General features: G+C 44.1%; 1 protein-coding gene across 2 annotated transcripts in view; it reads left to right on the top strand.

Annotated features, from left to right (window-relative positions):
- The first annotated feature begins 18,370 nt into the window (after positions 1 to 18,370).
- The window catches only part of LOC137258973 (uncharacterized), a 50,631-nt gene continuing 42,464 nt past the window's right edge, over positions 18,371 to 26,537 (top strand). Inside the window, exons 1-5 of one of the 2 annotated variants that reach the window (XM_067796667.1) lie at positions 18,371 to 18,501; positions 18,967 to 19,042; positions 20,160 to 22,095; positions 22,536 to 23,004; positions 23,207 to 23,388. In XM_067796667.1, the coding sequence (XP_067652768.1) occupies positions 20,161 to 22,095; positions 22,536 to 23,004; positions 23,207 to 23,388 (2,586 nt within the window). In that variant the 5' untranslated portion in view covers positions 18,371 to 18,501; positions 18,967 to 19,042; position 20,160. Of the gene's footprint in view, positions 18,502 to 18,653; positions 19,043 to 20,159; positions 22,096 to 22,535; positions 23,005 to 23,206; positions 23,389 to 26,537 lie in introns of those variants that run through there. The other variant, XM_067796668.1, reaches the window with a different exon arrangement.

Here is a 26,537-nt window from a genome sequence, read left to right as displayed (position 1 = left end):
CCTAACAAATCTGGACCAAAACCAGTGAAAGATGCCAGTGATGATTTACTGACACTAGGTATACTTAGGCAGGACTTTGCTTTGTCGAGTAATGAATGGAGGGATGATCGTATGGACTTTAAAAAAGGTGGTGTTGGTTTCACAATCCAGAAAGTGGAGCAGTCAACCACAGACGGGTGGAAAATGTTCATGCTGGACACGTCGAAAGGATTCACTCGTGCCGGGGTAGTCAGGTTGAACGACTCGATTCGAACGTACGTGTGGGCGCTGTTGGGTGCGCAGTCGATGACGCGTTCCAACATCATCGGTAAGGGAACTGCTTACGACGCTCAGACACAATTCGTTTCCAACGTTGAGGATGCTATCAATTCTCCAGTTGATCTCCCGCGGGCTATCGAACGCTACCAAAACGTGTTAGAATACGCCAGGTCGAAAGTCGACTACGTGTTCGGCGTGGGGTTGTACATGGCTCCGAGTGATATGCAAATGAGAGTAAAAAAAGTGGTGGGTTATAACAACGAAATAGTCATAGCCACGAAGGATCAAAAGTTGGGTATCAACCCCGATATTAACACCACCTATATCCCACACATCCCACCACGTGAAAAGGGTATAGTTGCGTCGCCCCCGGAGCCTAAAGTTCATGTGGAGGTACCCCCCACACACTCTCATATTCAGGCTCAGCAGCATATTGATAGTAAAACGGCCCTGGTGGTTGGTGGGGTAGCTTTGGGACTTATTTGGTTAAAGATTTCTTAGCCGCTACGTACACCAGACCCGCCACGGCGACGATGGCTGCCCACAGGTTTTGACTGAGCCACATGGCAGTTTTAGACAGAGCGCTCAACAACCACGAGACGATGCTACCCAGGATGCCGGGAAGGGCTTCGGCGGCTTTACCAGCCAGTTTAGCTAGGCCTTCCCCGAGTTTTTTTATCCAGTCTTTAACACCCCCACCACCGCCTGGGGGTGTGGGGGGAGTTACCCCCACAGGGGTTCCCCCCGTCAGTGACACCACCAGGGTTGATATGATGAAACCCAATGCAGTTAGAATGCTGACGATGGTGATCCCTTGCTCCCGGAACAATATCCGAATCCTGTTGGCTAAAGTTGTATCCTCGTTCAGTATTCTATCGATTGTTTCCCGAATACGACTGATCTGGGATCGAAGCTGTTCACGATTCGAGGAAGCGGATTCCAATCGTGTACGTCTCTCGTCTTCTAAATCACGTAGTCGTTCATTGATACGACGCTTCATATCATCGTTTTCAGTTTCGTTGAGTTTGGTTTTTTCCCTAGCGATGTGCTCGTCGATTTCGTTCAGTTTCCCCATGTTGTTCACGAGTTCTCCACGCACGCGTTTCACGGCTTCGTCTAAGCCGCGCAGTTCCCTTACCGGAAAGTCAAACCCCGGTAACGGTTTGTCCCAGTAGGTGCTCAACAGTTTTTCTATGCTGTCTGAGGCTTCTGTAGCACGCTGTGGTGTCATTTCATCTCTAGTGGTGAGGTGGGATCTGGTAGCTTGCAGATCTTCTTTAACGGCCTTAGGTATTGCACCACCGTAATCATTCATGTTTAGATTTTTACGGATAAATTCAACACCATAGCGGCTGGCTAGAGTTGACAAGGCCAGTGGTTTTTTATTGCTCTTGTTAAAGAGGTCAACCCCTGGGTCAGACTTAAGGCGTAGAACACCCTTTGTATCAATAAAAAAATCCTTATGGTATCGACCCTGTGGTTCAACGTAGTTTTTATCTCTTCTTAAACTTTCGAAATAATCATTTACCGTTGTTTCCAAGAGTTCTTGGTTCAATGGTGAACTAGTAAATGAGGTCTCCTGCTCATCATATGCCTGGGCACTAGCGCCCGGCATCTCATCCATAGGTATGTCTTCATCCATTAGTATTAAAAATATATTTCTTTTATATAACAATGTACGGTAGAAAATTAGATCCTTTCAGAAAATTGAGAGAGCCATTAGGAGCCAGAGCCGTGCGACAGTCGGTGACCATCACCAACAATCCCAGCAAGATAGACCAGAATCAAACTCTGCTGGTTAGATTTCCAAACCTTGGTGAGAATGACCTCATTGTACCAGGCACTGTTCGACTGGCGTTCAATATCACGTTGACCTCCGACAACGACAAACGCGAGCTAGTGCGGAACGTGGGTCGAGCCATCATCAAGAAAACGACCGTCAAGATCAGCGGTAACGAGGTGCTGAGCATCGACGACAGCGACGTGTTTCACTGCTACAAGGATCTCTGGAAAAGCGATGGAGAACGAGTCAGTGATGTGTACCAGGGTATCAGCAAATCAACCCGGGCGCGCATAGGGTATGTCTTCACGCAAGACCAACAAGACAAGCTATCGGCCGGTGAAAAGGCCATCGCTCTAGCATACGGGAATCGATTCTGCGTGCCGCTCGACTTCGAGTTGCTCACGGGACACGCGCCGTTTTACCAGGCCGCGCTGGGTGATAGGCTTGAATACGAGCTCACGTTTAACGACTATAGCAAAGTAGTGCGTACGCCGAACGGTGATGAGGCCAGTTATGCCATAGACAACATCTCTCTGGAGTTCGACATGGTCACTAGCCCGGAGCTGGCCAGGCAGGTTCGAAGTCAGTACTCTGGGAAGATGGCTATCCTATACGATCGCGTACTGAGACATAGATCAGTCGTGCGAGATAAGAGCGACACTGTGTGGAATATCAACCTGAACGTGCCGGCGAGATCGATGAAAGGTATCCTGGTCGTCCCCGTGGAGGATTACGAGCCATTCCAGAGGGACAGCGAGAAGTTTTTCAACCCCGAGATTGAAAAGGTGGAAGTGACCATCGAGGGCGTGCCCAACCAGCTGTTCAGTCATGGTATGAGACCACACCAGCAGTGGGATGAGATAAAAAAGCTACCAGTGGGGGATTACATAATAAAGGACCTGGACCTAAGCTCCGTGCAGATCGGTGAATACCTGACCACCAAGTACGCCCTATGGTTGGACATGCGATCCACGGATGATGATAAACTGCACGGTAGCGGACGTCGTATAGATAACGGCAGCGAAGGGATAACCATCCAGATTACTAAGAAGGCTCAAACCGCTGGTAAGTTGAAATTATATCTGTACGTTATTATGGACGCGCAACTTAATATAGACAATGGGAGATTCGTGCAAGCCATCTACTGATGGGGGGTACCCCCCCACACCCCCCAACAATAAACAAGACCCCCACACCCCCCTGGGGTTACCCACTGACCCACACTGCGCCATAGTGTGCGGGCAGACTGGCTGTGGGAAGACCGTTTTCGTGTTGGATATGTTGGAGAGTTACTACAAGGATGTGTTCGATAACATCGTTATCATGTGCCCTACTCTGAGCATGAATAAAACGTACGCGCGACCTTGGGTGATGACGGACCCGGACGTACACAAAATCGACCCTGGAACACGCCTGCAGGACTGGTTGAAAGCTCTTCACGAGAAATTTAAAGGGGAACCGACGCTGTTTATACTGGACGACTGCAGCGCTAATCGCGAGATAACAAAAAAGAGAGACATGCTATCGTACCTGGCCTTCTCCGGCCGGCATGCAAATCACAGCGTCTGGGTGCTAACGCAGAAGTTCAACTCGGTGTTGAAAGACCTCAGGGAGCAGACGCGATGGGTGGCCTTATTTCACTGCAAGGATAGGGATTCGTTCGAGGAGTGTTTGAGAGAGAACGATGTGATGAGTAAATTAGAACGGGAACGGGTGAAGAAACAGCTCGCTGAAACTAAACACGCTAAGCTCGTTCTAAAGACCGACCAACCAGTAGCATATATAGTATGCTAAAGCTAAGCAAAGCTAAGCTAAAGCTAAGCAAAGCTAAGCAAAGCTAAGCTAAAGCTAAGCATATAGCTATGATATTCGAAGTGTTTGTCGTGTGCAACTTAACCTTCATTTCTCTGTGTTTTGTCTGCATCGGGTATTATATAGTTAAAACTAAATCTTACTTGTTATATTATAAGATGGAGTGTGAGGAATTGCTCGAACAATTGTCGCCCGCAGGCCCCACTGATGACAAGCGAGAGAAACTGGTGGCGTTGGCTGTTGGCGGCAAAGCCAAACATTACTTTGGAGACTACACTCCGGATAAAATTAACAAAATGTCAGCCGAAGAAATCGATAAGCTGTACGCTAGATACGAGTCCCGGCTCGGAGCAGAAATGACAAAGACAATAGGATCGGCTATGACCCAGATATACACCGGTATTGTGTCACATTTCCTTCCCATTCCACCAGAGCGCCGACTTTACCTGTGGGAGGACCTCGAGAAAGACCCTTTTATCGAACACGCCGTGAGCTCTATCAGCTGCGGGCTGTACCACAAATATGGTATGTTGTTGGCTCCAGTGACGGCGGCGATTATCACGGCAAAACATTGTCAATTTGAGAGAAAGAATAATAATAATAGTATAGATGGATGCTGCACAGGAAACCCCAGTGGAGGAGACCCCAGTGGTGGTACCCCCCACACCCCAAACAGTGAGTCCCGAGGTGACGGTGGAGACCACTTCAACAGTAACCAGGCAGAAGAATCCTAAGAGAGTAGCTGCCGGTAAAAAACGGTGGTGTAACCAACATAAAGTGACCAACCCAACCCGACTGTTGTTGGCTGTAGGTGTAACTGCTGCCGTGGTTATAACATGGTTATATACACGTGATGGAAACCCTCACCGTGAGGTGGTACCTGAGGTGGTAACCCCCACTGTTGGGGGTGTGGGGGGTACCCCCACCGTCGACCCGCATATCATGTTATAATTTTAATATTTTATATCATATACATAATGTCTGAGGGGAAAACGTTCGTCAACGACGCATACCACGCCACAGTGGTCGCCAGTTTAGCAGTAGGGTACGCTCGGTTGACTAAAATGGTGCTTAAACAACCAACTATCAAGCTAGATTTCAACCTGCAGGATATGGGTATGCTCATAATGAACCTTGGTATGGCGATGGCCACAAAAGACATCCTAGTAAAACAAGGAATAATACCTGATAATATAATGAAATAAATATAGGGATGGCCACGATAGCTATGATGGTCGGTGGGGCGTTAGTGAATGCCCTGGCATTTTCCGGGAGTAATTTCCTCTTCTCGAAACTACGAGATGATCACGCGGCTGAAATACAGGAAGAAAGGAAGCGACACGATCTCGCTACTGAGAACTTACAAAGAGCACAGGCCGAGTACGCTAAAAAACGCCTCCAGAGGATCGATTTTATTAACGAACAACTCCAGCGTGAAAACCATGCCATTAAAACATTCTACGATGTCGATGAAGCAATGAAAGAATACTATTTACTAACTGGTAAACAATTGGAACCGCTCAATAAACCCACACTCGCTCAGTACTACACACCATCCAAGGGACAAATGAATCGTGAACTGGGCTTCATAGTTTTAGGTATAGCAGCTACTGCGTTGGTTGCAAAGCAATTAAATTAAATACCTATATAAGTAAACATGAGACCCGCTCCATACCGATGCGAATACATACTTATGGGGAAGACCGAGGCCTGTGGTAGGAAATGCAGGAATCAGGGGTTCTGTTGTTTCCATATGGGAAGTCCTAACTACACGTGTTCTGTGTGTGGTATCGGGGTTAAAGGACACTACTGTCTATGTAAAGCTCACGGAGCGAACGTAGTCAGACATCAACTCATATACGAGAATAAAAAAGGCTACATAAAAGAACGTAGGCGACTGCTCAAGATAGCCACTTAAGAGTTACCTCCCCTTACTGTGAACCAATTAGACATTAGTTCTCTTAGGTGTAAACACGATGTCTACTGTGCGCGAGCTCAAGAGGGTCGCAAAACAGAGAGGTGTTATCGGGTATTCTAGAATGCGGAAGTCAGCATTGTTGAGATTACTAGGTTTAGAAGCCCCTCCTACGGTAAAACAATTAAAAGCTCAAGCAAAACAGCTTGGGCACACGGGTTATTCAAACCTGGGGAGAGCCGGGTTAACCGCATTGTTATCACATGCCCCCGTAGCAAAACCTCCCACTGTAAAACAACTGAAAGCCGATGCACACGATTTGGGTTTAGGCGGGTATTCCCGTATGAGAAAACCACAGCTTGTAGAATTATTACGACAGAATAGAGCTATTGACCTACAGTTCGTGCGCACTGAGCGCGCTGTAGGTAATTATTTGAGAGGTTGGCGTATGCGCGTTGATAGAAACATAGACATTACAGATATCAAGCCTCTGATAGCTGATAAGGTCAACCAGGAACTAAATAACCTAGGAAGTATCAAGTTTCAGATCACAGTGAAAATGTCGCTCGATAAGCAAGTTGGGGGCCCCACAGGGGCCACTGAGTATGTTCAGCCTTACTTCCGAGGTAAACAAGAGGTCGTCACACATGCAGAGACCATTGACGCATCAATCGATACCAGTTTTCAGCAGATACGAGAATACCTAGAACGCTACACACACTTGGGGTCCGGGTGGGCTGTAGATAAAATCGATAATGTCTATCTAGACATAGCTAACTACGTGCCGTTCAGAGGCGGGTCATACCTAGCCTTGCCTCCCTACTATAGAAACAAACATGCCATAGTAAACGTTAAGAATAGAGGAAACGATTGCCTGAGGTTAGCTATCAGGTCAGCCTTATTTCCAGCTGACACTAATCCGAACAGGGCTTCTAATTATCCACAGGACGATGGGCTCAACTGGGATGGTATGGATGAACCCACCCCCATATCTCAGATCACTAAAGTAGAAAAACAGAATAATCTGGCTATAAATGTCTTTGGGCACGAAGGTAACACAACAATAGTACACAGGGTCAGCACGGTGAAGGATTGCCAAGTTATCAATATATTCATGATCCAGCGAGGTGACAAGTATCACTACACATGGATAAAACACTTTAGCAGGCTGTTGTATGACCAATCGGCACACAGAGAAAAGACCCACTTCTGTGAACGATGCCTACATGGCTTCACCCGAGCTGATTTATTAGAATCCCACCGGGATGATTGTCAAGGTGTGGGGCAGACGGCCATACGAGTCGACATGCCTAAGGAAGGTGAAAATATCCTAAAATTCAGTAACCACAAGAACCAAATGTCTGTGCCTTATATCATATACGCCGACTTCGAAGCCTTAGTTGTGGGTGGGGATTCCCCTAGTGGGGGTAGCTTTACCCACAAGACACAAGAGCATAAAGCCTGTTCGTTTGGATACATTGTCGTCCGTTGTGACGGGGAAACGAAAGCTCCGGTAGTGTATAGGGGCCCTGACGCGGCTGAAAGGTTTCTAACGTGTTTACAGGAGGAAGAAAAAATTATTAGGAATGCATTGTATAGAATCGCTCCCATGCGTATGACCCGAGCCGACAGGCTAGCTCACGCTAGTAGCACTAACTGTCACGTGTGCGACTCACCACTTAACGGTGATTCGGTGAGAGATCACTGTCACATAACTGGTAAGTATAGAGGCGCCGCTCACAGCGCGTGCAACCTCAAGCTTAAAATCAACCCTAAGACAATAAACATCCCCGTTGTCTTTCACAACTTGAGAGGGTACGACTCACACTTGATCATGCAGGTCATCGCGAAAATCGATGGTAATATAACATGCATCCCCAACAACATGGAGAGATACATCTCCTTCAGCTTAAACGGACTTAGGTTCATTGACTCGTTTCAGTTCCTCCTGTCGTCACTCGACAGTCTGGTCAAGGCCAACAATACCTTCCCTATCACCGATCGATACACAGACGCCGAGACTAGACCCCTGCTTATGAGGAAGGGTGTGTACCCCTATGAGTACATAGATAGTTGGGCCAAGTTCACCGAGACCAGACTACCCCCTATTGACTGCTTTTATAGCAAGCTGAATGAGGCGTCCGTCTCACGAGATGATTACTCGCACGCGACTAACGTATGGAATAAACTGGGTTGTAAGAACCTGGGTGATTATCACGACCTGTACTTGAGGACAGATGTACTGCTGTTAGCCGACGTGTTTGAAACGTTTCGGCGGACCTGTTTAAAGCAGTATAAACTCGACCCCGCATGGTATTACACCAGCCCAGGTCTGTCGTGGGACGCCTTGCTTAAAAAGACCGGAGTTAATTTGGAATTGCTCACAGATTACGACATGCACCTATTCATTGAGAAAGGCTTGCGAGGTGGGATTTCCATGGCATCCAAACGATACGCGAAAGCAAATAATCAATACGTGAAAGGTTACGATCCTAACAAACCAACCAATCACATTCTATACCTCGACGCAAACAACCTGTACGGCTGGGCCATGAGTCAGTATCTACCTACAGGGGGATTCGAATGGGTACCCCACGTTGATGTTATGGGGGTTGCACCAGATTCGAACAAAGGGTATATCCTCGAAGTTGACTTAGAGTATCCCAAGGAATTACACACATCACACAACAGCTACCCCCTGGCCCCCGAACGTATGAGGGTTAACCCAGACTGGATGTCTGAGTACCAACATAACTTGTCAGGTGGGCGTGTGACAGACGTTGAAAAACTCGTGCCTAACTTAATGAATAAGACCAAGTACATCGTTCACTATCGCAACCTACAGCTGTACCTGTCGTTGGGTATGAGGCTGACTAAAATACACAGGGTGCTCATGTTCGACCAGAGCCCATGGATGGAGCCCTACATCAGAATGAACACAGACCTACGAAAAAAAGCCACCAGTGATTTTGAGAAAAATCTCTACAAGCTCATGAACAACTCGGTGTTTGGTAAGACTATGGAGAACCTGAGGAAACGCGTGACCGTGAAGCTGGTTCGGTCGAGTGAGGAAGACAAGCTCAGGAGATTGATAGCCAGTCCGGCATTCAACCGTAGTAAGATATTCACAGACAACCTGGTTGCCCTACACATGAAGAAAAGCCACATAAAATTCAACCGGCCTGTTTACGTGGGGATGAGCATCCTCGATTTATCCAAACACCTGATGTACGACTTTTACTACAACGAGCTCAAGAAACAGTACGGCGATAGGTGTGAAGTGCTGTACACTGACACGGATTCCCTGCTGATGGAGATTCGAACCGAGGACGTGTACGAGGACATGAAAAAACACCTCGATTTATACGACACCAGCGATTATCCTAAGACCCATACCCTACACAGTACGGTAAATAAAAAGGTCCTAGGTAAGATGAAGGACGAGTGTGCTGGCACGCCCATAGCCGAGTACATAGGTTTGAGACCTAAGATGTACTCCATACTGAAAGCCGACAATAGTGAGATCCGGAAGGCTAAGGGGGTTAAGAAGTATGTGGTGAAACAACACATCAAACACGCCAGATTCAAGGAAGCCCTGTTCAAGACCCGTACCTTTAGACATAAAATGAACACACTTAGAAGTGATGGGCATAAGATATACGGACTGACTATAAACAAGACGTCACTATCACCTATGGACACGAAACGTTGGATAGCTATTGATGGTATAAACACATACGCGTATGGACATGAAAAAATTTGAGGCTATTTACTACAGCCCGCGTGGGTACTGGAAAGGAGCTAGCGCAGTAGATAAGCTAGCTAAACTAGCGCGAGTACCCCCGGAGGAAGCCAAAGCGTGGCTTGAAAAACAAGCCCTGTGGCAGATCTATTTGCCGGCACCACGCTACGTGCCTAGAAGGAGGTTCGGTATTAACATACCTAATAGCATTCACCAGGCAGACCTACTGTTCCTACCCCACGACAAGAGGTACAAGTATGCCTTAACCGTAGTGGATGTAGCCAGTCGTTACAAGGAAGCCGAACCCTTGACCACGAAAGATTCGGCCCAGGTAGCCAAAGGATTCGAACACATATACAAACGCAGCCCGCTGACGTGGCCAACAGAGCTGCAAGTTGACCCCGGACGGGAGTTCATGGGTGCCGTGTCACAACTGCTAGCCAAACACGATACAAAGGTCAGGCGTGGCACGGCCGGAGCCCATCGCAGCCAAGCCATAGTTGAGAGATTTAATAGGACTTTGGCTGAGCGCTTGTTCGGCTATCAGTATGCTAGGGAGATGGCCACCCCTGGAAAACGATCGACTGAATGGGTCACGAGGTTACCCAAGGTGGTGTCGGCAATCAACCATGAAGTCACCCGTCTCACCGGTAAGAAACCGGCAGACGCTATCAAACTAAAATCAATAGTTGCAGAGTCGGCCGCTCCATTGCGTGGGAAGGAGAAACAAATACCAGATAGGGCCTTAGTGAGGTATCTATACCAGCCGGGGGAACACGAGGGCGATAGCCGTAAGCGAGCCACCGATCCTATATGGTCAGTCAAAACTTACAACATAGATAAAGTGGATATGAAAGCCGACGAACCCAACTTATACTACTTGAGGGATGGGCCGGGTAGGGGGTTTGTAAGAGAAGAATTATTGATCGTACCGTACGGCACATTATTACCTCCTACCAAGGCACAGTAATTTTGTAGTAGGGGTAATAGTAGCAAGAGCTAATGGCCCAACCAAAGCCTTATTTACTAAATAAGGCTTTGTAGAGGGGTTTTATGAAAGTGTTTTAAAACCCCCATTCCCTATACTACTAATTGAAAACAACTGAATACAATGAATGAGATGAGATTATTGTAGAATCAGGCGGGATTCCACCGTTCCATCTATGAAGAGAGACAGTTTTGATTTAAGAAATCAATAACATTGATAATCTCAATTTTTACAATTCATTCCATCATGTTTTTCAATAAATATTCTACAGACTCATCAGATTCACTGATTTCTGTTCCAGGGTTTAGATGATGTCTAAATTACAGGTACCCGACTTCTGCTCCCTGCTCTATGTTTAGTTTTCAGATTTTACTGAGTACTAGAAATATTTACAGTCGCTGAAATTTATCAGTTTCCTCCTCAAAATAAACGTGTCAAGGTTTTCTTTACAGTTATTTATATAGAGGAGCTACAATGAAGCAGATGTATTTTTTGTCTATATGGAACATTCTTCATCAAACCTCTTTTGTTGTTCATTGACAGAACTCCTGCGATCTAGTTGTTTATGAGTATTCTGAACGTCTGCTCTAGACATTTGAAGTTCAACCAGGCGGTTAGCAGCTTCAGTCACACTTCACATCTATCCTCTCCAGAAATATATCAACTATTTCTCATGCTTGTCTTGAGCTATAATTGTCAACATAAACCTTTATACCTTTGTCGAACCATTTTGTTATCGGTTTGGTACTTGACAAACTTGTTTCATGAGGCGCACCTAGAACTAAACTGAATGGGAACTGGTTAATGATGTGTTCTACTGTGAACAAACAGATGTGAGTGAGTGAGTGTAGTTTTACACCGCACTCAGCAATATTCCAGCTATATGGCGGCGGTCGGTAAATAATCGAGTCTGGACCAGACAATCCAGTGATCAACAACATGAGCATCGATCTGCGTAACTGGGAACCGAGGACGTGTCAACCAAGTCAGCGAGCCTGACCACCCGATCCCGTTAGTCGCCTCTTACGACAAGCATAGTGGCCTTTTATGGCAAGCATGGGTTGCTGAAGGCCTATTCTACCCTGTGACCTTAACGGGTCACAAACAGATGTAGCACTTGGACAAAACAACTTACCGATGTTTAAAGGTAATCCGCTAACGTGTTCCATTTGGTGCAGTATAGATATATGAACCACGTGTGTCTCCCATGTTCTGACATTCACAATATCTAAATCTAGCTGGATCCACAACCTAAATAGTAGTAATCCATACTTGTTTATTTTTCATCTTGTGACTTTCTGGGTTCTGAAAACCTGTCAATAATCACAGATGTTCTAAAACAATACATTGTTGGCCACTTTGGTTACTTTGGTGTAACCGGGAGCCACCGGGAAGAACGTAACAAACGTAGACTACAGCCAGGATGACAGCTGTGACCTCTGACTTTAGCTCGGAGCCCCCGGGAAGAACGTAGACTACAGCCAGGTTGACAACTGTGACTTCTTTTAGCTCGGAGCCCTCGGGAAAAACGTAGACTACAGCCACGATGACAACTGTGACCTCTGACTTGAGCTCGGAGCCCTCAGGAAGAACGTAGACTACAGCCAGGATGACAACTGTGACCTCTTTTAGCTCGGAGCCCTCGGGACGAACGTAGACTACAGCCAGGATTACAGCTGTGACCTCGGACTTGAGCTCGGAGCCCTCGCAAAGAACGCAGATTACAGCCAGGATGACAACTGTGACCTCGGACTTTAGTTCCAGGAATATACAATTGTTCCAGGTCTCTCCAGAGTCTAGTCAGGGTGACATGAAACATGTATGATCATTACAAATATATTCAGTATTATATTGCCATGTTTCAACCAGACATATAACAAATGTGGCTAGAAAATCGATAAACATTGTATTTTGTAATTTAGACACAAATCCTTGAACATTCCAGACACACATATCAATATAACAGAGGTGCCTGGTATAAGGTGTAAGATTGGAATTCAGCGTCCCATGGTCTGAAGCTATATACTCGTTGGCCATGGCCGGATCTGTAGCTGACGTTCATCGTCTCCTGTGGCTGCTGCTGCAGGCTGTCGTATTGTCTCGCTTCCAGGCACCACCTCCAACCTGGTCCAGACTGCTGCCATCTGCAGCTAGTGCAAAAGCCTTGTCGTTGATAATTACTAAGTCATAGGAAAGAATCGCCCTCTTCCCTCCTTCCTTGCTTGCACCAGGGATGATCTACAACTATACATAGTCTCCCTGCTTCCATCAAGACCGGAATGACCTGTTCAAGTATAGTCATGTCGTCACATGTAGAGTTTTGTTGTCCTTAACTTTACTCTGGTAGCTTTCAGCACAAGCACCTTATCCTTAAACGAGATGAATCTAACCATCAATGGCTTCTGTGAGGTATGCCTCTCATCACACAGAAAGTCATGGACACATCTCTCAGAATCTAACCATGTCCCATTCACCAAACAAAGCAAACCATAAATCACATCATTTCTTCTGTTATGTGTTTCTGTTCTGCCAAGTTTTACTACCAATTCATTTATATTTTCCTTCAATGTCTTGCTTTCATCATTTAACAGTTTTTGCTCTCTTTGAATGGATTTTGTCGGGCCTAACTGTATCAGCCTTTTTATCTAAGGCTTTCGTATCTCTCCTTATCAACCTGATCAAATAATGCTAAATAGGATCCCCAATCCGTGTATATTTTTATGAAAATATAACTTCAAATTCCTGGTTAAACTGGACATTGTCTCTTTGAGGTGTCCGTTGTAAGAGGAAGAAATAAGATTTTGGGGTTGATCTTTTACGGAATGTTTTCCGTGAAATTTGTCATCTACCTCCGTCAGAAAACAAATACCCGAACAATCTAAACACCGCAGTAGACTTTGGAATATAGAAATGTCGATATATGTGTTTAATGAGAGAGGTCACCGTGGCATGATTGTATTTTACATATGAACGGAGACGGGTGCAGTCTCTGGTACCGTGGTTCACACACTGACGGCACACACCTACAGTGACAATGTATCCTAATTTTCATGCAGGAAAGTTTACTGTCCATACTCACACCCAAAACGTTTGTTTCACAGTTTAAGCTTCACATACCCGTGTCTGCCATTCCATGTTTCACAGTTTAGACTTCACATACCCTTGTCTGTCGATTCCATGTTTCACAGGTTAGACTTCACATACCCTTGTCTGCCATTCCATGTTTCACAGTTTAGACTTCACATACCCGTGTCTGTCGATTCCATGTTTCACAGGTTAGACTTCACATACCCTTATCTGCCATTCCATGTTTCACAGTTTAGACTTCACATACCAGTGTCTGTCGATTCCATGTTTCACAGGTTAGACTTCACATGCCCTTGTCTGCCATTCCATGTTTCACAGTTTAGACTTCACATACCCGTGTCTGTCGATTCCATGTTTCACAGTTTAGACCTCACATACCCTTGTCTGCCATTCCATGTTTCACAGTTTAGACTTCACATACCAGTGTCTGTCGATTCCATGTTTCACAGGTTAGACTTCGAATACCCTTGTCTGTCATTCCATGTTTCACTGTTTATACTTCACATACCCGCGTGTGTCGATTTCATGTTTCACAGTTTAAGCTTCACATACCCGTGTCTGCCAGTCCGTTTCACAGTTTAGACCAACATGCCAGTGTCTGACATTCCACATTTCACAGTTTAGACTTCACATAGGTGGTAATTGTCTTAGGTGGGAATTGTCCTAGGTGGGAATTGTCCCAGTGACATTTGTCCGGGTGGCAATTGTCCGGGTGGGAACTGTCCGGGTGGGAACTATCCTAGTCCGGATTGGAATTATCCTAGACCCACCGACTACAAACCTAGACAAAATAGTTGACTTATCTACTATATGTAGGATTTCACTTGTTACAACTCTCAGCGATTTTATTCAGCTGTTGTACATAAATCGGGCTCAATCTTACCAGGGATACTCTACAACAGGGATAGGTCACTCGCTGGCTTTCTTTACCATTTGTACTAATAAACGTGTGCCTTGTCATGCTCCAACGCACACAGTGACTTGGCTCGTTCCGAGCGCAACTTCAGTTCTGTTTAACACAATTTCCGCCAGTTTATTGTATCAGTCGGAATTTTACAATGAATGACTTTTAGTAGAATTAAGAGCAAGAATAATCTGAATGAATGAAAGAAATAAAGAAGAATAAAAGCAAGAAGTACATATGTGAATGAATGAAAGAATAAATGATATACCGTGGCCTTCCCTTCCAAAACATGTTAAAGAACGCAAAAGTATCACGAGAATACGTGTTAACATCAGCTGTCCTTTTAAAAAATCTACTTTGACACATTTTTGTTTACATTAATAATTAATTCAGAAATCTTATTGCATGTGGGGAATGGAATGGACATTAAGAAAATGTTAGTGTAAACCTGCCGTAAAGTGTTCTAAAACACCTTTCCAGTTTTGTCAAATAATAAAATCAAAAAGAAAGAAAGAAGTTATGGAACTATAGCCCTCAAGCATCAATGACAAATCAGAACAGATCGATATGTCATATTTTTCACACATCTCAAATACACCGTAACATTTTGTTTTACATTATGCAACTATCACTGTTACTTGCAAACACATTTCACCTGATAGTATATTCCCCTCATATGAATTAAAGGTGTCTGTGAAAGATGCTTTTGACAAAATAACTAGAAACACTCAAACAATGGCGTATAGCATTTCAGTGGCCTATCAGAACACATCGGCGAAATGTCATATTTTTCACACACCTCAATTACACCCTAACAATATTTTAAGTCATAAAACTGTCACTATTACTTGCAAATACCTTTCAACTAAAGGTGTGTTTTCCTTGTAAAAATTAAACGAATTAAACGAATGTGAGAAAGAAGTTTTTATCGGCACAATTTAGTCTAGCTTCGCGGTGAATCGAGAATAGAAGCCAGTGAACTATAACATATGGACTTGAAACTTTACTACAAATCTACTGTCCTAATACAGACATTAATACCAATTATTTGACTTAAACTGAAGTCACAAAAATAGTTAACCTATCTTCTACATATTGAAATTCAGTTGTTACAACACTCTACGAACTTAATCAGCTGTTGAAAATAAACCGGACTCAATCTTAAAGGGGCACTGATGCGGAGCATTTTCCGTGGACTGGTGTAAACTTTTGTTATTGTTTTTCTCCCGTGAGTACCCGGATGATATCCCAGAATTCGTGACTGGTTCGTGACCTCTGCTGCACAGTCCGTAAGCGCAATTGATAGTTTAATTATAGACAGATCAACTGAGGTGAAGTCAACTGTACTTCATTACAAATGTATTATGAAAACAAATGAAACACTTTGAAGGTTAATCATCTGCCAGTGGTAGAAATGGTAAAAAACTATTAGGACGGAAAAATAACGAAGCCAATGTACGTCTCTATATTTTGTCTCATAACCCTAATTAGTTTATTGTCATATTTGTATGATTCTGAAAATTAATAAAAGAACACACGATTTGCTTATACTCATAGTAAATTTCTAACATAACAGCAACATTTATACATTGTATAGATTGCCAATGTGGATCCTATTTCACACACATACGCGATCTAGTGTGTGTTTTCTGTCATACAGATTCTGCTGAATGCTACAACAAATAAATTAAAACAAAATGCAAATAATGAACGTAAAACAGACTAATTTTACAGCAACAGTGTCAGGCTACTACCTTGTTCAGGAATGTATCCATCAATATCCACGTAAATGAAATCGTATTCCATTCATCTGCAGCTGGTAAATAATCCTGCTCTGTGTCGCGTGTCTTACAACTGTCTCATTTGCGAAAAAGTAACACATCGTTTCACGTCTTTCGTTGGTGAAAACTAGATAAACCTCTCATTGGTCTCCCAAGATAGCACACCTGGCAACTAATTGTATGATGTCCACTATTCTAAGTAATTTAGTTGACCAATATTGAGCAATCAATCAATCAACGCAAGGGTGGTTAATTCTTTGAAGGGAGGATGTTGTTTTTGCACTCACACTTTACGACAGGGTGTAGTCATCTACACACACTGCCTTTTGACAAATCCGCTAGAAGAACAAAAGTAATTAATCAATCAGTGTGTTATCGGATAATCCTTTGACCGATGTTTGTTTTTGTAACTCAGGTGATAAACCCTCTTGCATCACTTACATGCACATATTACATAACATACAATACATTTGCCATTACAGACCTTAATTTATAATGTTGAGTATTTACTCCAGACAGGAGAAATGCCAAATGGGAACCTTTGTTGAGTAACCGAAGTGGTGTTGCTACTAATTATACCTGTTATAAATTCATGAATTGACCATCAAGAGAATGATGACAAATAACACGTGTAGGTTTACACCATCAAACGCGAGTTACAGCAAGGAAGATGTAATCTCTGTGTCGCATGCAGCCTGAAAACACTTATGGGCCGAAACTGTTTTGAGGATACCAACGGAATTTCGTTACATAAGGAATACACACAGGCATTTGCTGTGTACTTTGGTAAATAAGTGAAATAAGTTTTTTTGTACGTAAGACAATTTTCAGATTTCTCTACCAAAGCCAAGGTCATCGTTTTTTTGTTTACGAATTCAAATAAATCAACTGTGTGTTTTATTATCATAAATAATAAACCATTGTAGCTACCATAGCTACCAAAATTTACGTATGCTATTTGCTATCACAGCTCAACCAACACTCAAAACTACCTAAATATACAGCTTTGCAATCTTCCGTACTGAAACAAATGGCTTGCTACATGCCTGTAGACATCATATTTTCATGTAACATGATTAAATATCGAGGTTAATAGGATCAAATTGGATCAGTAAGTATACCATCCAAGCATCCGAAAAGAACTACACTGCTGGGATATATGGTTACGATCAGACAAGGAATACCATGGATATTTTTAAACAAATGGCATGTGATGGGCATCCGGCCTCCTGACTGTTTAAGTGAAGAAATTTTGCTAATATGGACAGGAGCCCAGTTCCTTTGTCCGTCACGGTCGAAGGAGTGGGCACTGACCAATTTGCAGTCTGCTTTCGTAATTAGACCGTTGGCGAGAAGCATTATTCGCTCCGCATCAGTGCCCCTTTAAATACTACGCTGCCACCATTTTGGCTACACTGCCAACATAACGACCCGAGACATACGTTCAGCGGCTTTTCGAGGAGTTTCTTCTCCCCATCTCTATAGGCTCCCTGAGCTTACATAGTACGCTGTCGCCATTTTGGCTACACTGGTTAACGACCCGAGACATATATACGTTCAGGGGATTTTTGGGGAGTTCCTTCTCCCTCTCTATATAGTCACCCCTGGTCAGGCATTGTATTCTGCCCAAGCAATGGTACTCCTTTTTGAGATCGTGTACCAATTGCGTAGATCGATGTTCGTGTTCTTGATCACAGGATTGTTTGGTCCAGTCTCTACTATTTATAGACAGCCACCATAGTGCAGAATAAGCCCCAACTAATTTTTAAACTTGTGGGCTGGATGTAATAAAATTTCAGGACAAAAGAAAAAACAGTGGGTGGGGTTGAGGGTTAATGGTGCGCTATGAAGATTCGTAAGAAAGAAATTGGTCCTGCACAGGGTCCTGTATCGCTTAGAAACAGTGCTAGAAAGGCATATAGGTGTTTACCCTACACTCGTACTAGTCTATACACATATATGTCTTTCTAACACTGTTTCTAGGCGACACATGCCATTGTGGTGATACATCAACAGAGCGGTAGTGCGATGAAACTCGCCACAAACGAATACACTGCACCATTTTCGGTTATCTCCCCGGAAGTGAACTTTCACGTGTTCAACTATGGCGGCAAGAAGAAGTAAACAAATGCTGTAGTACATTCGAAAACCCGCACGGACACGACTAATGCATGACAAAAATGCTTACATCTGCAGATGACGATGTTTTAGTGTAAAATTCGGGGTCTCGAGTAAGGTTGTATGTCAATATGTTATCATTGTAGGCGTGGCTCGTATTGTGTCACTACTGCTACTTTCGTTTTGAGATATCTAAGTTTTAACTTTACAGCTTATGTGGATACTTCGTGGAAGTTAAGTGACGTCATTATAATTTCGTGGTACTGTGCTCCTGTATAGTACATGTTTGGACGCTGACAAGCTCTCAGGGTGTCAGTTCTGTTTCAGGCACGTCAGTGATTGTTTCACTTGCCTCATTTATCATGTTCCTGTCAGCTGAAAGTCTTGAGCATTTCCACTCATGCAGGTTACAACCCAGTGTATGGAGTGTGTTTGAGCTTTTGGTGACCATCACCAGATTATCGATCTGCACAATCGTCGGTCACGTGGTGAATAGTTTCTGAGAAAGATTAGGCCAATTTCAGCGAAATAAGACAGAAGGACAAATGTGTGATTGTCAGTTTTCTGTTTTGTTTCAGATGAAAGAAATAGGAATAAAGTCACTCACCCCACCTAGTGGAACTTAAAAGATTTTGCGTAAACAACATTTGGAAGGTAAATATATTGCTTTATTTGGTATGATGAGTTTGTGTGATGAATTGTACTTCTACCTTATTGACCTTTTTGTGTCAAATCTACCAAGAGATGCTCTGTATAACCTGGTGTAATCAATATTCATGCACTTAACATGTTTTGGCACTGTATGCAGAATTAACAAGGCACATGAAAAACAACAATTGTGCAAACCTTTATCAAAATAAAATGTTTATAAAAACATAAATTTCAGCCTCAGACACATTACGATTGCTAAAATTTGGACAAACAGTATGGTAAATAATTTACGCCAACAGTTGATACAGATATATGTAATATTGAAGTTCATGTATTACAATGCTGATAGGAATTTTTTTGTCAGGAAATGCACAGAATGTGTCTACTTTTGTCTATTTCCATAAAGAAAGACACATTAAAACAAATAAAATTTCAAGTAATATGGAATGAAAATTTAAATAATATTCTACATCACTTTGTAGACTTTCACTGAACAAACACACGGTTAAGTTCATAATTCATTGATTGAAACTATTTGATTTGATCATAAATAGTTGCTATAATTGCTTTTACTTAGTCATGAAAATTTGTTGTAAAGTTTTAAGGATTGTGTCTGAAATGGGCTCCCATAGCCCTTTTTCCGACTATACCACACCTTTTTTGGGTCATGTCTAGTTACTAATGCAGATGATAAACAGCTTGGTGCTGACATGAATGAAAACTATTTTTAAGGGTTCATTTTCGTCTTGATGTTTTTGCCCTATCCAATCCTGTCTGCTCCTTCTTCTCACAACTAGCAGCCCAGTTCTTGAAAGCTAAGTCTTGTTTCTAAATCAAGATGGCTGCTGAATGGGGATGTAAATCATCCTATCTTTAATTCATCGATAGAATATGATAAACCTGGAACTTGCTTATTGCCACTGATAATCGTTGAGATTGACATCCAATAACTGAGGGAAAAACATTCACACTTTGAGCAGCTGAGATGGATATTAGTGCTCTACAAATGTATGTAGGTATGTAGGTAGGTTTATAGCTTAAATATTTCCAATATGATGTTGTACGTACATATGAATGTATTGCCAACGTGACATTTGAGTCCCTCACTATTTACTTTCAGAATGTCTCACCTGTCTGAGAGAGAGCGGCTGAAGAAGGCTGTCCTGGATGTCCTCAGGGACAATCCACGTGGAATTAAGAGAGAGCATTTGTGGAATTTCACAGCCAAGAAACTTGGAAAGTCACCAAAAGCATCTGACTATGGGGTTGGTAAAATGTCGCAGATGTTTCCATTCGTACAACACCTGTACCTGGAATTCAAGGAAGGGAGAGATATATTCATCAAACTGAAACCTCTTGGTTCAGATACTGAGGTCATATCTAGTGATGAAGATGACTTTCCGTCTTTGCTGATGCATAGTCAATCTAAACCTAAGCCAAATAAATCAGCATCTCGAGACATCAAGGGCTCATGGAGAAGTATCCCCAAACAAGGTACATCATCTGATTACTTCTTATCCTTGGATGTGTCTGGGTCCAGACGGCCATCCAGTAGTCAGTCCAGGGAGTTAATGCTGGATGAGCTTAAAGATCAACTTGTGAAACTGTTGAAGAAAAAAGGAAAGCTTCTGAAAATGCAGTTATGGGGACATTTTCAGCGAGAATATCATGTTACTCCAAAAGGGTCAGATTATGGTGTAAACAAGATGGTTGACGTGATTCAGCAGTTCACAGATGTTATTGAAGAGCGACGGATTGATGGTGAAAATTATTTACAGCTCAGGCAAACAAGATCAAAAGTTAAAGACACAAACCTAACTTGGGGCCAGGGTGCCAGAGCCAAGTCAATGCCTGCTGTTGGCAAGACATCCCAACTTGGAACAGCACCAGCTATTGATAGGACATCCCAGCGGAGAACAGCACCAGGGATTGGCAGGACCTCCCAGCAAACAATCATGACATCTTCTGATGATTCATCAGACACTGATAGTGATTGTGTTGTAGATGAAAAGAAAACATTTGTAAGCTCAAAACTGCATGGAAAGACTGAAGCAAATTTTAAGGATGAGTTTGACAAACTGGAACAGCAGATACAGGCAAGCAGGATGCGTGGGAGCGTTCTTGGTCAGTCATTACAAGTTCAGCCTGGTTCCCGCCCGCCGGTCATAATGCCACCTCAACCACTGCAGCCACTCATGCAAGGAAAGTTGAACTTCTTCCAGCCTGTAGTTCCAGCTCAGCTTCAACAACGGATGGCTCAACCACTGACTGTTGGGGCAGGGATTCCTGCACATCCTCATCAGATGAGTCCACCTCCTTCTGCACAGAGCATGTCTAGACATCCAGCTCCTCACACTTCCAGATCCAGTTCTCGGGAGAGAGATGAAGATTCTCATGGGAGAAGACAAGGCTCTGAAGCACAATCTCAAAAGCCAGGAGCATCAGCAAGACTTCAGAGGAGAGAGATTAATGTTGCTCCAGTTCCTTACAGTAGAGGCATGCCATCAAAGGATCAGATTGATGCTGTGGCCAAAGACTGCATTACCATCCTAGCTGATGCCAATGAACACGTGTCAGTAGAGAGGATTGAGAAATTGCTTTGTCAGCGGTTCAGTATCAGGTCGATAAGTGACCTTGGGTGTGTTCGCTATGTGGACCAGATTGGTACTGTCAATGAACACGCTCGCCTCCTATGTAAAGTGAACATGTATGTTCAAGCTTTTGTGAAAGCAAGATCTGTCTGCACTATGTTTGAACTATCAGAGTGTCTGCGGGAATTCACCAAAGACCGGGATGACTTTGAGTCCCTGAAGCTTGGCCCCTTGCAACGTCTGCCAGTCGTGTATGACATGTTTAAGTTCCCTTGTGATGAGGAGATCCCGGAGATTACCACCATGGACCTGCTGGAGCACTTGCGGGACTACCTCTCCAAGAACAACAAGTGGATGGAGCGTGTGGAGATGGAGCCGGTGATGAGCTACTTAGTGGAGGCCTACAACTTTGAAACGGCGTACCAGCTCGGCATCAGGATACGCAGTCTGCCCCTGGCTGTACAGGTCAGTAGGTCATTACCGTAGTATTCGGATTACGTACTAAGCATTTGCTTAGAATGTTATAACATGCTTCCTACAGGATGTGGTTTCCATGGTTACCATGCTGGTTCACAGCAGGACTGCTTGGTGGTTGTCGAAAGATTTGTTTAAAACAGAAATGACAGATGCAGAATTGATGGGTTTTTTTTTCACTGTTTTCATTATTTCCAAACCATTCTATTGAGTTAAGCACTCAAATAACGCCTGAGCATGTCACCTGTTCCAAGCATGCAAAATATGAATTCAACAATGAAAGGAAATTTGAACAAATATTGTCTGGGACTAAAACTAACAACACATCCAATATCCAGGTTCCCAGTAAAATCCTGTCATGAAACAGGGTCCCAAAACATTTTAAAGTACAATAATTTGTGCATAGTGGCTATGTCAGTGTGATGTTGTAGATGTTGAAGAAATCGCAGCGTGATGCGGCCAGCACCAGGCGGACTGTGACAGAATCCTTCAAGGACAACTTCAAGAAGGAACTGGCAGCAGCATTCCAGAAGTTCCAGGCTGCCATTCTCCAGACAGGAGAGGATGGAGAGTCTGAGGTCCGCTCACACTATCTCCGTCTCAAACCTGAAATAGCCATCATGGAGATGTTCCAGAAGTTTCAGTTGTTGTTGTCCATCGACCAACCAGAGACCAGGGCTCAGATGAAGCGACATCGCCAACTGGAGTCAGCCATAAATGGTTTCCTGCTGACAATGCGTGATGACCAGATGGCTTGTGCTCTACTGCATCTTGCGATATGTATCGGGAACACGACACTAGAAGAGTCTGCCATGGAACTATTGGCGCCTCCATCTCCTCCAAGTCAAGAGAGTGCAGGAGGAGAAAGCAACGCTGCCATGCGGCAGCCACCATCGAAAGGTATGTACATGTACATAAGGTACAGTGTTGTCGTGTGGAAGTTTACCAGTTTGGGTGATGTTGATGTCACTGTGGAGTGTTTTCTGAAAAATATTTCCCGTGTCATATCGCTTTATGAGCTATATGCTTGCTCACATACAGACCCAGTAGTGTATGATGTTTTTAGACCTGTAATCCCCAGTGATGTGACTCATGTTTACAGCTGCTGTGTTAGAGAACTTGAAGAAGTACATCGAGCGCTGCCTGGCTCAAGGTTCCCTAAGTCTTGCTCATCTTGATCGGATTGAGGAGAAGCTCCTCGAAGAGTTTGCGTATCCTGATTTCAGGATGATGGGTTTTGGCCGATTCCTCCACTTCCTACTGACAGATCCAATAGCTAAATCTGTAAGTAGATTCAGAATTGTAGAACTTTGTATCTCAGGCATATTTAATTACTTTACTGAGCAGCAAAGAAATGCAACTTGTTTTAGTTTTTTGCAAGTTTTAAAATGGAAGACATAAACACATGAGGTTTCACTTAGTGGCATGTTGGCAGTGATAGTAGCAGCGAGACACCTTGGGGAGACTGTAAAACTTGGCATTTCTGTGTAGTGATACCACAGCCTACTTGGATACAGGGATAGTTGATATTTTATGGATGGTTAATGAATGGCTAATGGATAGTGGATAGTTGATAGTAAATAGTTAATGGATAATTGACAGTGGATAGTGGATAGTATATGGATAGTTAGTGGATCATTGATGGATGATTGGTGGATAGTTGGTAGTTTATGAATAGTTGATCCATAGCTGATACTTAACTGATAGTTGAATGATGGTTAATGGATAATATAATGTCAATGGATAGCTAGTGGATAGCTGATGGATAGATAATACATAGCTGATTGAAAGTTGAGGGTCCATCGTTGATTGATAGTTATAGATAGTAAATGGATCATTGATTAATAGTTGATTGATTGATGATAGATAGTTGATTGATAGTTGATGGATAGTTGATAGTTTATGGATAGTTGACTGACAGTTGCTGGAGAGTTGATATGATGGATAGTTGATTTATAGTTAACAGATAGTCATTTGTTTGCTTTGGATAACTGATGGACAGTTGTTAGATAATGGATAGTTGATTGATAGTTGATAGTTAAGGGATAATTGATGGGATAGTTAATCAGTAGTTGTTATCCTCCCGGCATGTAATGCGGGGGGATATAGTCGACGCCTCATCTGTCTGTCCATCTGTCCTTCTGTTCGTAATCATTTTGTTTCAAGAGCTTAACTCAAAAACCGTTCAATATTTTTAGACCAAAATTGATAGATATAATAATCTAAACCTATGGTTGTGCCTTTTGCTATTTACAGATTTTTGGCATTTTTATTTGTGTTTGTTTTTCCATGGAACATTTTGGTGTTAGTCTAATGGAGGGGTGGGCTTCGTTTTCGGATTTTGGAGCAGAACTAAAACAATGTTCAATATTTTTCTGCAAAAAACCCCAAAACTTGGTAGATATATCAATCAGAACCCAAAGTGGTGCCTTTTGCTATCTACCATTTTTTGTGATTTTTTTACATAGTCTCAAAATGGGGGAGATGGGCATCGTTTCTGGAGTAGAACTCAAATACTGTTCAGTATTTTTCTGCAAAACCTGGCAGTTCTTTTTAATAGAGATCATCCTTGGGGTACTTACATGCATTTTCTGCTGCCGGAAAATGTCACGTGACACTTGTGTCAATGTTTTAATAAAATATTGTACAATCAACAAAAAGTCTTTTTTGTTCCCCATTTGGAGTCGCCCCTCTACCTCGCTTGCGCAGGCAAACAGCTAAGCATCCAAGCCGGTATCATCATTCCTTCTGCTGTCACCGTGGTGTATGGATGTGTAAGCTGGAAGGGGGTCTCCAGGAGAAGTTCCGCATGCACTCTGGGCGGGGGATGGAGAGTCTAGCCCCCAATCCCTCTCACGGTCGTGGTGCAGGGTCCGTTGAGGATTCCTGGGGTTCCAGTCCCTGCGTCACCCCTCCCCATGAGAGTGGAGGACTTGATTCTGTCCGAGCTTCTTCTGGCGTCTCGGGACCGGTTTTCAACTGGCTCCGCGTTGGTGGCTGGAGCGGAGGGTGCCTTCTGCTCTTCTCTCCCCTCTCTTGCTCGCTCATCCACCGGGTCGGGGCGTGGGTCCTCCTTTCCTCCCAGACCACCCGCTAACTCTGCCGGCTGCTCCCTGTGCTGCAGGGGACTACTCACGCCCTCTTGCTTCATATCCCAGTGGGGGACCGCCTCGCTCTCTTACTACCGGAGTGGGAGAAGGCAACACGAAACCCTCGGCCATCTACCCCTGTGGAAGCGAGGCCTGCCAGAGTTTGTCGGCATAAGGTGCACTCCGGTCCCGTCCTGTCCGATCAAGGCGGGTATTCTGCGAGACGAGGTTCAGGCTTTGCTTGACAAGTCCGCGATAGAGCAAGTACCGTTGGGCGAGGAACATGCGGGATTTTACTCCAGGTACTTCCTCGTTCCCAAGAAGGACGATGGGTTCCATCCCATTCCGAACCTCAAGGGATTGAACTGCATGTTAGAGGTTCCGTCCTTCAAGAAGGAGACACTTCGCTTGATGATCTCCGCTGTTCAGTCCAGCGATTGGCTTACGTCGATCAACCTGAAGGACGCGGATCTTCATGTGCCGATATTCCCTTCGTTAAAGCAGTTCCTCCGGTCCTCCTAAGACGGGCTGTGTCATCCCCGGTGCTCCCCTTTGGCATCGCCACGGCCCCAAGGGTGTTTACCAAACTCATGATAGTGGCGGCTACTCTAGCCAGGTCACAAGGAAGGCGTCGTCACCCTTACCTGGACGACTGGTTGCTCAGTGCGCTGTATCAGCCAGCGAACCTAGACTCTACTCATGCAGTGATAGAGATTCTAGTTCGATTGGGGTGGGAGAAATCCTACCTGGTACCCACCCAGGACTTGGTTTTTCTTGGGGACGCGATTCACAACGAATTAGGATCTTGTCTCTTTGAAGAGAGAAAAAGAAGTGCCCGACCGGGTCAGCAGAGTACGGGAGATGGTGTCTTCCTTCCTTTCACATCCCCATGCCCTGGCACGAACTTGGCTTCGGCTTCTGGGTCACATGGCGGCTACCTTCTCTGTGGTATGGCTGGTGTGGTTGAGGAAGCGCCCCATACAGCAAGCTTTGGCGAGTCTGTGGGCTCACTCAGAGGATCTGGAGAAGTGTCTCACAGTTCCCAGGTGGTTATCTCCTCACCTTCAGTGGTGGACTGATGCCAGGAATCTCTCCAAGGGGGTCCCTTTGGAGCTCCCGACGCCAGCTCTTAAACCGATGCATCCCTCATGGGCTGGGGGTAGCATTCTGGGCAGTCTGTCGGTGTCCAGACGCTGGTCCGAAGCCGAAGACAAAGCCAGTCTTCACATCAATGTCTTAGAACTGAGAGCTGTGTGGTTGGTATTCAAGCGCTTTCTGGATCATGTCAGGGGCCTGGTGGTTCGTCTTCAGATGGACAACCCGGACAGCCATGACTTACATCCT

Source organism: Haliotis asinina, chromosome 12 (assembly GCF_037392515.1).
Source record: "Haliotis asinina isolate JCU_RB_2024 chromosome 12, JCU_Hal_asi_v2, whole genome shotgun sequence".
Taxonomy (NCBI): domain Eukaryota; kingdom Metazoa; phylum Mollusca; class Gastropoda; order Lepetellida; family Haliotidae; genus Haliotis; species Haliotis asinina.
Note: the sequence above shows the minus strand (reverse complement) of the source record. Positions and strands in the feature narration are given on the sequence as shown.